The sequence below is a fragment of the Quercus suber genome, unplaced genomic scaffold (genome assembly GCF_002906115.3).
Source record: "Quercus suber isolate HL8 unplaced genomic scaffold, Cork oak 2.0 scaffold_136, whole genome shotgun sequence".
Classification (NCBI taxonomy): domain Eukaryota; kingdom Viridiplantae; phylum Streptophyta; class Magnoliopsida; order Fagales; family Fagaceae; genus Quercus; species Quercus suber.
In genome coordinates, this window is record NW_027069598.1 from 536,446 (window position 1) to 551,318 (window position 14,873).

General features: G+C 36.8%; 2 protein-coding genes across 2 annotated transcripts; one reads left to right on the top strand and one right to left on the bottom strand.

The window, feature by feature from the left end:
• Positions 1–1,189: 1,189 nt before the first annotated feature.
• Positions 1,190–2,167, bottom strand: LOC111996425 (zinc finger protein 1). Its single transcript, XM_024028377.1, has one exon. It carries the CDS (start codon positions 2,165–2,167, stop codon positions 1,190–1,192), a length of 978 nt encoding a protein of 325 aa, XP_023884145.1.
• Positions 2,168–5,246: 3,079 nt separating this feature from the next.
• On the top strand, positions 5,247–14,648 carry LOC112004638 (subtilisin-like protease SBT1.8). The gene is given in 5 exon segments (XM_065776530.1): positions 5,247–5,821; positions 11,296–12,194; positions 12,197–12,386; positions 12,389–12,737; positions 14,294–14,648. Coding segments are annotated over 5 exon segments (2,346 nt in total). The 5' UTR covers positions 5,247–5,268.
• Positions 14,649–14,873: the final 225 nt, after the last annotated feature.

Genomic DNA, 14,873 nt, shown 5'->3' on the forward strand with positions numbered 1-14,873 from the left:
TTCTCCCTAATAACGGATGTGTTAAGTGAAAGTTGGACAATTCAATTCAAAGTAATTATTACTATAAAAAGTATTCAAATTATTTTGAAACTCGATAGTTATCATTTCCCCAATGGCATGTTAGAGCATTAATTAAAAGAAATGTTATGTTTATGAACATTTTTATAACAAATCTTAAGTGACAAGTTGTTACGTGCTGTTATTGATGAATAAAAAATTAATTTTAATAGTGGATTCAAATTAGAGTCAATAACAGTGTCGTAAACATAACACTACTCGATAATTAATAATATTGTTGGTCTTTCTTTGGTTAAGAATTATTAGGATCACTAAATTAACCTTATTTTTTTCCTTTTCAAAAACCGAACATAATTCCAATGCCGTTAGCTCAAATGTGCACTTGGGATATTTTCCTTTTCTTTTTCCTGCTCTGTGAGGGAATTATGAGAAACTCAAAAACTTATGGATATATTAAGTCTTAGGAACAACTAAACCAACTCTTTTACATTTTAGGCTGATTTAATTTAAAAAAGCTATATTTTTTGAAAATTTAAATGACCAACATTTAAGGTATTAATTATTTCTAAATAAATATTAAAAACAAAAGAATTATTGTCCATAAATTATCTATATAAAAAAAAAATAGCAATAGAATCACTCTATAATCAATCAAGCAATATATAGTTAGACAAGACTTAGGTACAGTACTTAGGTGATGTTTCTTAGGTTCTCCTTTTAAGATTCTACCATGTGAATTTTTCCTCAAGAAATTGGAGTATACTTTTTAATTAAGTAGTCACATGACTCAATCTTAAGTAAGAAACTTAAAGAACAGCACCTAAAGTATTATACTTAAGTTTTGTCCTATACAGTTATCTCGAACTATCAATTTGAAAAACCACGTTTACAAGAATATATATATATATATATATATGCTTGTAAACGTGGTTTTTCATACCTACACTTTCAACTAAAAACTTTCATACCAAAACCATCATATGCATCAATTCCAAAAGTAGGGTAAGTGCAGAAACTAAATTACAATCCAAAATCAAACCATGATTTTATTATTGTAACCCTACACTAGAACACCTAAATACACAAAAGTTCTCAAACAAGAACACCTAAAAATGAACAAAACATCATAACATGTAATATTATTAATTATAACCCTAAACTAGAACAATATCTAAAGCTTTAGTGACAAATCAAGTCCAGGGGCACCATTTTTCGGGGGACCCTTCCGGCGAAGATAATCACCAGTAACGGTTGGCTTGATGTCAATTTTTGATGTGTTAATTGTAGAAGATCCACCAAGATTGCGAAGTGCATTAGTGTTAATCTCCTCAAGTTTTATAGCAGGACTAGAATTCCCACCAGTAACTCCAAAACCACCATTATGTGCCTGAAACCCTTCCATCCTTAACCTATCCATGTTTGGTTGTGGATTCAATAACGCCTGCCTAGACCAACCAACGTGACCAAATCGATACCCAGGTGAAGAGGACCAAGGAAAAGAAGGCTTATGAATCATAGACTCCATTCTAACGCCAAGAGGTGATGATGATGATGATGATGATAATGATCTATTTAAAGATCCATACAGAGGGTGTGTGGAAAGGTTTGAATATGGATAGTAAGGAAAATGATGTGGATGTCCAAAAGCACCCATTTCCATACCTTGACGTCGTTTGGCCAATGCACGCTCTTGTTTGTGTGCGTTTTGATGACCACCTAAGGCTTGAGACGAATAGAAATTTCTATTGCAAAAGTTGCATGTGAAAACCCTATTCCCTGGTTGTTTTTCTTGGGTGTTTTCATCGGATACAGGCTCGTTTGGGACCTGAGAAGAGCTAGAATTCATGGAATTGATAAGATTGAGTTCTACCTTCGATGAACCACGATTCGAATCATCGTTTGAAAGCTTCAAATCGAGTAAGACACGAGAACTCGATGATCCCAAAGAGTGTGAAGGCTGATCAGCATGATCAGAAACATGTTTGGAAACTTTTTCTTTCATTTTCATGATCATGACCTTATTGGACTCATCAACTCCTAATCCTTTTTTGAGTGAAGGAGGAGGAGGACCTTCAGAAGTAGCTGAGATGCTAGAGGCCTCAGAGGCACAAGGCCGATGAAGAGAATTACCATGTGCTTGTGCTTCCATGGCAAGAAAGTAGTAAAGGGATTTGTGAGAGACTTGAGAGGGATTGATTCTCTTTTTATTAAGGGTTTGAGTTAATGCAATATCCTTTATTTATGGAAAGAAATCCCTTTTTGCATTTATCACATGCATTATATTAGCAAAAAGATTGAACTGATCTGGTAAAATGATGAGGATTTGGCAAGGCTTACCATTTGGAAATTTGAACTACATCGGTGAACACGTTATATACTCAATTAGTCAAACTTCCATAAAAAGAGTCTAATATATATGGTGGCAATGAGTGCATCAACTTATAATGTAGTTTTTAACAAGGAACCAAAGTTGGTAACTGTATACATAAAAATAAAGAAGAGGAAGAACATGGTATCTATCTGTTTAAAGTAAAATAATTATTTTGGACATGCATTCATTTTTGCCTAAACTTTTGCAAGCACCAATACACTGTTTAAAAGTCCATTTAAACCTTTTTAAATGGTTCATAATTAATCATATATATGACACTTAAAACACCAATTAACTGCTATGCTTTCATTTATTTTCTCCTTCTTGTAGGCATGATTCAAAATAAATTTTAACACAGCCATTAATTTTCTTAAATGAAATTATAATTATATTGGGATGTTATTCCTAGTTAAGAAACCAAAATGTGGTCGCAAGTAGGGGTGGCAAAATCCAAAGCGGCTAACCCATTTATAAACAGGTCGTAAATTGAGGTTCAACGGGTTTGGATCAGATTTAGATTGACATAGCTGACCCGTTTAATAAATAGGTAGTATTCGTATTCAACATGCGAACTCATTTGACTCATTTAGCTTATAAAGATATTAGCTTTTGTTAATATTATTTTGTTATTATTGCTTAAATTTTATGGTTGTAATTATATGTTTAGTACTATATTTATAATAGTGATTATATTTTAATTTTAGTTATATGAGAATTGATAATAGGTTATTCAAGTCAAGTATGACCTATTAATCTAACATGTTATAAATGGATTATTTGTATTAACATTTACATAACTTATTAATTAAAACGGGTTAAACGTGTCGTGTCGAATTGACCTACTTAATAAATATGGCGTGTTAGGGTTAAGAATGCTTAACACATTTACTAAACAAGTCGGGTTTGAGTCAACTTATATAGTCTAATACTCATAGTTCAACATGACAGAAACTCGACATGTGAACACTCAGCAAGTCACAATACTATTGTGCAAAAATAGCAAAGTGTACATGGTTTTGTGAGCCCATAAGGATATAGATATCAAATTTGGAAAAAAAAAATTAAGACTACTTTACCTTACATAAAAATCAATATTTTAAAATTACATTATTAATTTATTATTATATTACTCATTTAATTCTAGAAGCTTGAAACCATTAAAAAAAAGAAGAATTAAAACCAACCTACAAATTTACGTGCAACTACTCAGATTTAATAAAACTTGCACATTTAGAAGGTTCCTCAATTTTGTAACTTACATGATCTTCCAATCTGCATACTATAATAGATTCTTTGAAAAAAAAAGGTCTTATTATCCTACTATGAAAAGCATGACTCCTTACCACTTAAATGTTAAGTACAGCAGGTACAGTAAATATGCATCTCGATCTTTTAAGAATTAAAACCAACCTGCAAATTTACAAGCAGCTACACATAATCAATAAAACTTGCACATTTGGAAGGTTCTTCGATTTTGCAACTTGCATGATCTTCCAAGCTGCGCATACTATATAAAAGATTCTTTGAAAAAGGTCTTATCCAAGTGTGAAATCATTTATGATAATTAGCTTGTTTGTGCTTAACACACTTTAAAGGTTTGGAATCATGGTAATACTGGCATGATTATCCAAGATGCATACTACAGAAGATTCTTTGGGGAAAACAAAATCTTATCCAGTTGAGAAGTCATTTAGTATTAGGGACCGAGTCAGACTTTAGACTTAGGGGAGCAAAACATACGCTAAAAAATTTTTTGACTTGTAACTAAATGAGACTATCTTATATAAATTAATGTTTTCATTAGTTTTTTTTTTTTTTGTTATTTATTTAATTAATTTTCAAAACTTTCATCAATTTTAAACCTTATAGCTCTACTAATTGAGAATTAAAAAGAAATATGTAAACAAAGAGAAGATAAGAAAAGCTCATATATATATATATATATATATATATAAGGCTACTAAAAAAAACTTATAAGCTCATGTGTTAAAGCATGTGATTAGGTCCACTTCAACGCATAATATAAGGGGGACCAAGAGTAATTATCTTGGACCAAAATGTTAAAAGAATTCAAAAAATATATATACATATTATAATTTTTTTTTAAAAAAAATTGGGGGGCCACTGCCCCCCTAGTCAATGAACAGCTCCGTCCCTGAAACCATAAGTCTACATGAATGAAATTCCAAGTGGATAATAATTCAAGAAGCATGAGTCAAATCATGCAATACAGATGCATCCAAGACTCCACTGTCTTTTCTCTTTTCCTCTTGTTGCCTTTTATTTAAGCCTATATGTTTTTGTTTTTTTGTTTTTTTCTAATGATTAGAGTTGCTATTTCTTTAAGCCAATCGAATAAGCCTGATTGCCAAAAGCTCCAAACGCCACAAATTTTTATAGAAAGGTTACCATTCATTGCTTAAATTTTTTCTATAAATAGAAATCTTCATCTATTCACGATTATAGACTTGGCGAACGAGTTGAATCGATTGCGTTTGTGTTTAACCTGTCTGGGGTTTGGGTTAAATCAGGTTTGGGTCTGAAAAAAGAAAAAAGAAAAAAAAGGGGATGATGAGTTCAGGCTGTAGACCCTTGCGAGCTGTAACTTGTCGTAGAATTGTTAGTTTTTGATATATACCAATATTGTCATAGAAAAGTAGACAGGATTTTACAAGGGGTCCACAAAAAAGATATTCAACTTCTTCTATTTTTGGGTCCTTTAAAAGGAGGATTCTAAGTTAAGGCTTTAATATCAACCACTCGTATACTTTAATTTAGTGCAAAAAAAGTGAGTGTGTGCGCACTAAAGTTATTACCCCATATATAGACCTTTCTATTCGCATTGTTTCCCAGTCCAGTAGCCCATCACTGCCATAACCATGAAGATGAGTTTCTCCCACCTGATTTCAGAGTGTAAACTACTCTGTTTGCTATTGTTTCTGCTTCCTTTTGTCAATGCAGTGTCCAAATCAGAAAACTCCCAGACATATATCATCCACATGGACCATACTCACAAGCCTGAATCTTTCTTAACCCATGAGTCATGGCATCATGCCATCCTAAAATCATTGTCGTCATCTCCTGCTGATGACAAAGAACTATTGTTGTACTCATACAACCATGTCATGCATGGCTTCAGCGCTAGGCTCACACCCTCTCAGCTATCTGAGATTGAGGAATCTATATCTCACCTTGCCACTTACCCAGAGTCCTTCGTTAAGCCAATGACAACCTACTCCCCTAAGTTTCTTGGGCTACAAGAAAACTTTGGCATATGGCCTGCTGCCTCATATGGAGAAGATGTGATCGTAGGCGTGGTTGATTCAGGAGTTTGGCCAGAAAGCGAGAGTTTTGATGACAAGGGTATGCCACCTGTGCCAAAAAAATGGGAGGGCAAGTGTGAGAATGGCATGGCTTTTAGCCCTTCATATTGTATAAGAAAGCACAAGGATCTTTAGAAAGAAACGAAGTGCTAGAGAGAGAATTCAGGTTGAAGAAGAAATTGATTTCTCATTAATAATGAATCTGTAGATTCTCTGTGTCTAAATACCAAAACAGAGAGCAACCGAGAGCAAAGAAAAATATCCCTAAAATACATGGAGACAATTATAACACGTGAGTCAGTTAGTTACTCCATGTGTGAACATATTCCACTTAAAAACATGATAAATTATATGTAGCTTTATACACTAAAAACAATAATTACACTATACTGGTGTTGTTTTAGTCTTGACATTCATTTCTTCGTTTCTTTCTTCTTCTGTTGTATTTCTTTTCTTTCTTTCTGATGTGAACTACAGTCTTGATACTCCCCCTCAAGATGAAAACCTGGATTGTGAATGTTCACAATATTCATCTTGGAAAGTAATGCTCTCAACTGTTGACCACTAAGAGCCTTTGTGAGAATATCAGCTAGTTGAGAATAAGTGGGAGTGAAGAACAATCTGAGCACTTTATCTTGGACCTTATCTCTAACCAAGTGACAATCTATTTCTATATGTTTGGTTCTCTCATGAAACACAGGGTTCTCACCAATGTATATGGCTGCCTGATTATCACAGAAAAGCATAGCAGGTTTGGGATGAAGAACTTCTAAATCCTTTAACAAAGCCAGAAACCAAGTTATTTAGCATGTGGTAACTGCCATGGCTCTATACTCTGCCTTAGCAGAGGATCTAAAGACTATAGATTGCTTCTTGGTCTTCCATGAAATTAGAGAATTTCCTAAGAAAATACAAAATCAAGTAGTAGACCTTCTAGTGTTAACACAAGATGCCCAGTCTGCATCTATGTAAGCTTTTAATTACAAGTCTGATTTTGATGACAAAAGAACACCCTGACCAGGACTCCCTTTAAGGTACTGCAACACTTTATAAGCTGCATCCAGATGAGGTTTTTGTGGTTTGGACATAAATTGGCTCAGTTTTTGAACTGAGTAAGCAATGTCTGGTCTGGTTATAGTGAGATACAACAATCTCCCTACTAACCTCTTGTAAACACCAGGATCAGGTAGCAACTCCCCACAAAACTTGCTTAACTTCAAATTTTGTTCCATAGGAACTCTGCTAGGTTTGCAACCTGTCATCCCAACATCTTTAAGTATCTCCAAGGCATATTTCTTTTGGCACAAAGAAATGCCTTGTTCTGATTTGGCCACTTCAAGACCAAGAAAAAATTTCAGGTTTCCAAGGTCTTTCAGCTTGAACTCTTGATTCAAAAACACCTTAAGCTCATCAACAGCATGAGCATCATTGCTGGTAATAAGTATGTCATCAACATACACCAATAGAGCTATAAAAGACTGATTACACTTCTTTGTAAAGAGAGAGTAATCTGACTAAGATTGTTTGAATCCACACTTCAAAATGGTAGATGAAAACTTGGAGTACCATTGTCTTGAGGCTGCTTAAGACCATACAAAGACTTATTGAGCTTACACACCAATTGCTCCCCCTTGCTGTGAAATCATTGAGGTAGGTGCATGTAAACATCCTCATGGAGATCACTATGGAGGAAAGCATTGTTTACATCAAGTTGAACAAGGTGCCAGCCCTTCACAGCAGCAATGGCAAGTAAAGTCTTCACTGAAGTCATCTTTGCCACAGGAGAAAAGGTATCTATGAAGTCCAAACCCTCTTGTTGGGTGAATCCCTTGGCCACAAGCCTTGCTTTGTACCTCTCCACTGTTCCATCAGCCTTACACTTGATCTTATATACCCATTTGCACCTAATTGCCTTTTTGTGAGGAGGTAGGGAAGTGAGAGTCCATGTCTGATTAGATTCCAAAGCTGTAATCTCAGCAGCCATAGCATTCTGCCATTTAGGATCTTTGACAGCCTCAAAATAAGATTTGGGCTTAGAAATGGTAGTGATTAGGGAACAAAAATGGGAATAAGAAGGTGATAAACCAGAAGAACTGAGGTAATCAGATAAGGGATATTTAGTACCTGACATGGAGGAGAGACAACCTGACTTGATGGGTGGATTGGAATGAGCAAGCTGAGCATGAACAACATTACTGCGTTTATAGTCTTGCAAATAAGCAAGTGCTTTACTGATTCTAGTAGATTTTCTTAAGGAAGGAATGGAAGTAGGATTAGAGATAGGAATTGGATTGGGAATAGAATTAGGAATGGAAACAGGTATAGGATCTGCAGAATTAGCAGCAGTAGGTAAGAGTGAATCAGGAATGGAAGCATGTATAGGTTCTGCAGAATTATCAGCAGGAGGTATGGAAGAAGTAGGAATGGAATTGGGAATGGAAGCATGTAAAGGGTCTACAGGATTAGTAGCAGTAGGAGTTGGGGAAAAGGTTGATAAGTCTAAAGTAGTATGGGAGTCAGAATTAGGCAAAACAGATGTGGAATCAAGGATTGGAGTTGTGATAGGAGTAATAGGGTGAGAAGCAGAAGTTAAAAGATCAGTGTAAGAATCAAGGGAAGGAAAAATATGGGGCAATTTGATGGTAGAATAAGGTGAAGCTAAACAGATGGAAGATATGAAGGGAAAGACTATCTCATGAAAAAAGACATCCCTAGAGATAGAAATTTTCTTGGTAGCTAAATCAAGTACCTTGAAACCTTTAACCCCGTAAGGATAACCCAGAAAAACACATGGCAAGGATCTAGGATCAAATTTAGATTTATTGTGAGACAAAGTAGAGGCAAAACAAAGGCATCCAAAAACCTTTAGATGATCATAGGAAGGAATTTTGTTATAAAGTTTTTCAAAAGGTGTTTTGTTGCCTAAAATGGAAGAAGGTAATCTATTAATGATATACACAGCAGTTAAAACACAGTCATCCCAAAAGGTAAGAGGCATATTGGACTGAAATTTTAAGGCTCTTGCAATGCTCAATATGTGTTGATGTTTCCTCTCCACAACTGAATTCTGTTGTGGAGTGGCTACACATGAATGTTGATGTAAAATTCCATGAGTAGCATAAAATTCTTTTAGGATAAACTCTTGAGCATTATCAGTCCTAATAGCCTTGATTTTGGTGTTAAACTGTGTGGATATCATGTTGAAGAAGGAAATTAACAATGGTCTGGTTTTTGATTTATTTTTCATAAGATACAACCATGTGGATCTAGTAGCATCATCAACTATGGTAAGGAAATATCTAAAACCATCATGAGTGGATTTGGCAAAAGGGCCCTATACATCACAGTGAATAAGATCAAATGCAGATTCAGACATATGATTGAAGAAAGGAAAGGGCAAACGTTTTTGTTTTGCAATGGGGCAAAGAGTACAAGTTTCATTGCTATGAACACTGCTTACATCAGGAATACAACCATGTAAAGCCTGTAATTTTGCATTTGAAGCATGTCCTAGTCTAAGATGCCAAAGAAATGGCTTGGTTATGACAGGAATTTTAGAAACATTATTGACAAAAGTACTAAAAACATAATCCAGAATAGAAGATGCTGCAGAATTAGATTTGCAAGGAGTTGTAGATAGCAAGTAGAGGTTGTTATGTAGTTTACCCACTCCAATCGTTTTCCAACAAGAAAGGGCCTGTGTGAAACATAAATTGGACAAGAAAACAAAGCAACATGACAGGCTTTTTATCAATTGACTCACTTACATCAAATTGAAAGTGAAAGTAGGAACACATAACACATTTTCAAGAACAAGACTAGCTGTAACTTGAATGGTGCCAATGTGTGTGACAACAACTCTTTCACCATTAGGTAATTGAACAAAGGATGAAATGGAACTTGTGATTTTAGTGAAAAGTTTAACAGAATGGACAATGTGATCTGTTGCCCCAGTGTCCAGGACCCAAGTTTGCTTACCAAAAATTGTTTTATTGGCTGGATTTGTGGCGAAAATGGAATGTTGCATATTCAAGCACACAGAATCCTGTAAAGAGGCACAAAGATGACCTGAAATAGCAGAATTGGCTATAGCTGCAGCATCATTGGAAGTACCAGAAGTGGATGCATGAGTACTCAGTAGGGAAAGCAACTGTTGATATTGCTCTGAAGTAAAAGGAAATGGATTACTCTGATGCACGAATTCAGGTTGACCTTGATTATCATCAGTCATAACCTGATTAGCCTTGGCAATCCTTCCTTTTTGCTTATAACCTGGACGAAATCCAACAAGCTTGTAACATTTTTCCATAATTGACCAAGCTTTCCACAGTGGCTGCACACAGGTCTTCCTTTGCCAATATTCCCTTTGAAATTATTGACATTTTTGTTGTTTGGAGAAGAACCTTGATTGAAAGCTTGGTTCTTAACAGCAAGTACAGCTGATTCAATAGAAGGAGCACCATTAAAGGTTGAAAACCTTTGCCTTTCTTCCTGGATTACCAACGAGAAAGCCTTATCTATTGATGGAATAGGCTCCATCATAAGGATTTGAGTCTTGACTTATGAAAAGCACTCATTCAATCCGTTGAGAAACTGCATGATTGAATCTTGATGATAAAGATGTGCAATCTTATCATTTACTCCACAAATGCACTTGCCACATGAACAACTTAGTAAAGGCCTGAGATTCAACAATTGATCCCAAGCACCTTGAAGGTCAGTGAAAAAGGTTGTCACTGTGGAATCTCCTTGCATTATAGTGGAAATTTGCTTCTGGAGCTGAGAAATTCTAGGTCCATTGGCTTGCAGAAAGCGAATCTTGAGTGCATTCCACACTGCAAGAGCTGTGTTTCTGTAAATGACACTAGCTTTGATGTGAGGTGATACAGAATTCAAGATCTAAGATGAGATCATTGAATTTCATTTTGACTAGGCTTGTTTCTCGAGCAGTGTAACTACCATGGAAGCAGTGATGGAGCCATCAACAAAACCAAGTTTGCTTTTGGCATCCAAAGCCATTATCATCACTCTAGACCAAGTTGGATAGTTATCTTCAGTCAAGTGTTGAGCAACGAGGATCGCACCAAGAGATTCTCCATGATGCATAAAGAATGGACTGCGAGGGTCTTCCACTGGAGAGAGCTCGCGATGTGAAGAATTAGATGAGGTAGTTTCAGTGTTTGACGTCATTGATAAAGGCTTAAGCTCTGATACCATATAAGAAAGCACAAGGATCTTTAGAAAGAAACGAAGTGCTAGAGAGAGAATTTAGGTTGAAGAAGAAATTGATTTCTCATTAATAATGAATATGTACATTCTCTGTGTCTAAATACCAAAACAGAGAGCAACCGAGAGCAAAGAAAAATATCCCCAAAATACACGGAGACAATTATAACACGTGAGTCAGTTAGTTACTCCATGTGTGAACATATTCCACTTAAAAACATGATAAACTACATGTAGCTTTATATACTAAAAACAATAATTACACTATACTGGTGTCGTTTTAGTCTTGACATTCATTTCTTCGTTTCTTTCTTCTTCTGTTGTATTTCTTTTCTTTCTTTCTGATGTGAACTATAGTCTTGATATATTGCAACAAGAAACTCATTGGGGCTCGATTCTATTACAAAGGAATCCTAGCTCAAGGTTCTAACGCATTTGAGAAAGGCGAATTTGCTCAAGATTTTAACGCATCTGAGGAAGGTGAATTTCTTTCTCCAAGAGACTTCTGTGGTCATGGTACGCACGCAGCATCCACGACAGTTGGTAATCATGTTCCTGGAGTGAGTTACTTTGGATATGCAAGAGGCACAGCCATTGGGGTGGCTCCTCGTGCACGTCTTGCCGTCTACAAAGTCCTCTGGTTAGACGGACATGGTGTAGCGAGTGATGTTCTTGCTGGCATGGAACAAGCAATTCTTGATGGGGTTGATATAATGTCTTTGTCTCTTGGCTTTAATAATGGATCTTATTTCACTGATCTTGTTGCCTTGGGTTCTTTTTCAGCAATTGAGAAAGGGATTTTTGTTGTTTGTGCTGCCGGCAATGATTTTCAATTTAAAACAGTAGACAATGTAGCACCTTGGATCACAACTGTTGGGGCTGGCACACTTGATCGAAATTTCCATGCAAAAATGAATCTAAAAAATGGGGTTTCCAATGAAGGTACATCATACTTTCCAGAGAGCGTTTTCATTACTGATTTGCCTTTGTACTATGGCAAAGACAACGTGAGTAAAGCAATTTGCAAGGACAAAACATTGGATAGAAAGGAGGTTGCTGGAAAGGTAGCCATCTGTGATGGCTCAAGGTTAAATGTTTCTCAACAAATTAAGGAGGTTGAAAGGGTAGGTGCTTATGCGGCTATCTTTACAGATATACCATTATCGTATGATAAGTACATCATTTCGAATAATGAGTATAGCATTCCAAGCCTTATTTTGCCAACTGGTTCGGGGACTTTGGTTAAAGAGTATATATGAAAAGGGTGAAAAACCCGAAAGTGAAAGACATGAGTTTTGTGTTAACGAGGTTGGGTACAAAGCCTGCCCCTCAAGTGGCCATTTTCTCTTCGAAAGGTCCAAATCCAATCAGTCCAAGAGTTTTAAAGCCAGATATTATTGCTCCAGGAGTTGATGTTTTAGCCGCATATGTACCCCTGAAGCACATCAAAGTGGAAACTATGATTTGGTTACAAATTATAAACTCATGTCGGGCTCATCAATGGCAACACCACATGTTGCTGGCGTTGGAGCTTTACTGAAAGCAGTCCATCCCGAGTGGAGCCCAGCAGCTATCCGATCGGCTATGATGACCACGGCCTATGCCATGGACAACACTGGCACAATTCTTAAAAGTGAACACACAAAAGATTTTGGCTCACCTATAGAGTTTGGGGCTGGCCACATCAATCCGAATAAAGCGATGGATACAGGACTCATCTATGACATGGGTTTCCAAGATTATATTGAGTTTCTGTGTGGTGTGGAACACACTAAGAAGCAAATGAGTGCTCTCATTATGTTAGAGATATATATTAGTTATATTAGCCCAATATAATAGACCCAAATCCATTCTTGTTTGTACTAGTAGTTTAGGGTTTAGTCGCCTATATATACTCATGTTAGGGTTCATTGTAACACAGGTTATTGTACTATACTCTTACACAATAAAGATATAGCCCTTAAGGGATTCCTCCGTGGATGTAGGCCAACAAGTCTGAACCACGTAACCCTCGTGTTCTCAGTGTTCCTATTCTATGCTTCATCTTCCGCATCCACTCTGGCATACACAACATAGTATAACACATCACGTTGCTAATAATAATAATAATATAATAATGTCATTTAACATGGTATCAGAACCAAACATTGTTCTTGGCATCAAACAAAATCTCTAGCAAGCAAAGAAGATTATCACATGTACACCACCACCAGAAGTCAAACGTGCTTATCTGCTGGATTTAGACTCCACGACATCTTGCAACCACCGTGGCTTAGTGCTGTGTCCAAGATCCACAAACTCAAGCATACCCGTGACATTAATATCAGATCTATGCAAGTCGAGGCTTCACCTGATGAAACCAACCATACAGACGTGCTCCACGGCCTCTCGCGATCAAAACCCAGGAAGCTGGTCTCCCAAAATGGCTCACGCGCCCTCACGTGCTTCCACTGTTTTGGTGTAGTTATCCAAGCGCTGCCTCGGATTCCTAAGGAGTAGTCCTCCTCCGGCAACATGTGCCGCCATGACAGCCTCGTAGCTCGCCGATCTGCCAAACCCCCGAAATCCGAGCATTGATCTCCCTCGCACGTGCCTTCTGGAGTTCCAGCACGCGCCGGTAAAATACACGTCATCAGCCACGTCGCTAGCCACGTCAGTAGTGTCGCCTCGTCAGCACCACGTCACCTAACTGACTGTTGACCCGGACTGACCCGACCCAGACCACCCGGATCTGACCCGTGAACACTGACCGTTGACTTTGACCAAATCCGTTGACTTTTGTTCACTTTGACTTTTGCTTTGACTTTTGACCAAAAGTTAAAATTTTCGAAATTGCCTATCTTGCTTAGTTTTTTGCGTAGATTCCAATTTTGGACTCCGATTCTTCATTTGAAACTCTGAAATTGGTCAATTGGCACATTCTTCATTGTGGTTTCTTCAAGGCATCTCCAAGTGATCTTCTCATACTTATCCAACCTCAAGCCTTCATCAAGCTTCCACCTTGAGTTTGAGGGGGGGTGTTTGAGATATATATTTTTTATATTAGCCCAATGTAATAGGCCCAAGTCCATTCCTGCTTGTACTAGTAGTCTAGGGTTTAGTCGCCTATATATACTCATGTTAGAGTTCATTGTAACACAGGTTATTGTACTACACTCTTACACAATAAAGATGAAGCCCTTAAGGGATTCCTCCGTGGATGTAGGCCAACAAGGCTAAACCACGTAACCCTCGTATTCTCAGTGTTCCTATTCTATACTTCATCTTCCACATCCACTCTGGCATACACAATATAGTATAACACATCACGTTGCTAATAATAATAATAATATAATAATGTCATTTAACACATTAGACGAACTCAATGGAGTTGCAGCAACAAATCTATTCATGATCTAAACTATCCCTCTTTCACGGCCGCACTCACGACCAAAACCATATATCCAGTGGCAATGAACTTTAGCAGGGTTGTGACAAATGTTGGAAATGATAAAGCTGTTTACCGGGCACATTTGGAGAACATTCCCACCGGATTGAAAATAAGTGTGAAACCGAGGACTCTTACATTCACCCGCAAGTATCAGACTCGAAGTTTTGTTGTGAACATTGAGCTTGATAGAGAATTTTCGAAGGTAATTTATGGTTTTCTCAAATGGATAGATCAAGATAGCCACATAGTATCAAGTTCTATAGTGGCTATCAATTTCTAGAGGACAATATTGGCATGTTCCCGTGCTAAATACTATGATCAATTGCTGAGGGTGTGTATATTCCTTCTCAGTTCAAATAAAGGGTTTGTTGATCAAGAAAATCTCAAAAGACTGTTGTGTTCTAACTATATGTTGGCTATGTGATGTAAGATTGAAGTTGTCATATATGGTAGTTTTTGTATGTACCAATAAAAACAGGGGTCCTAATTTACTGTTAGGACCAGT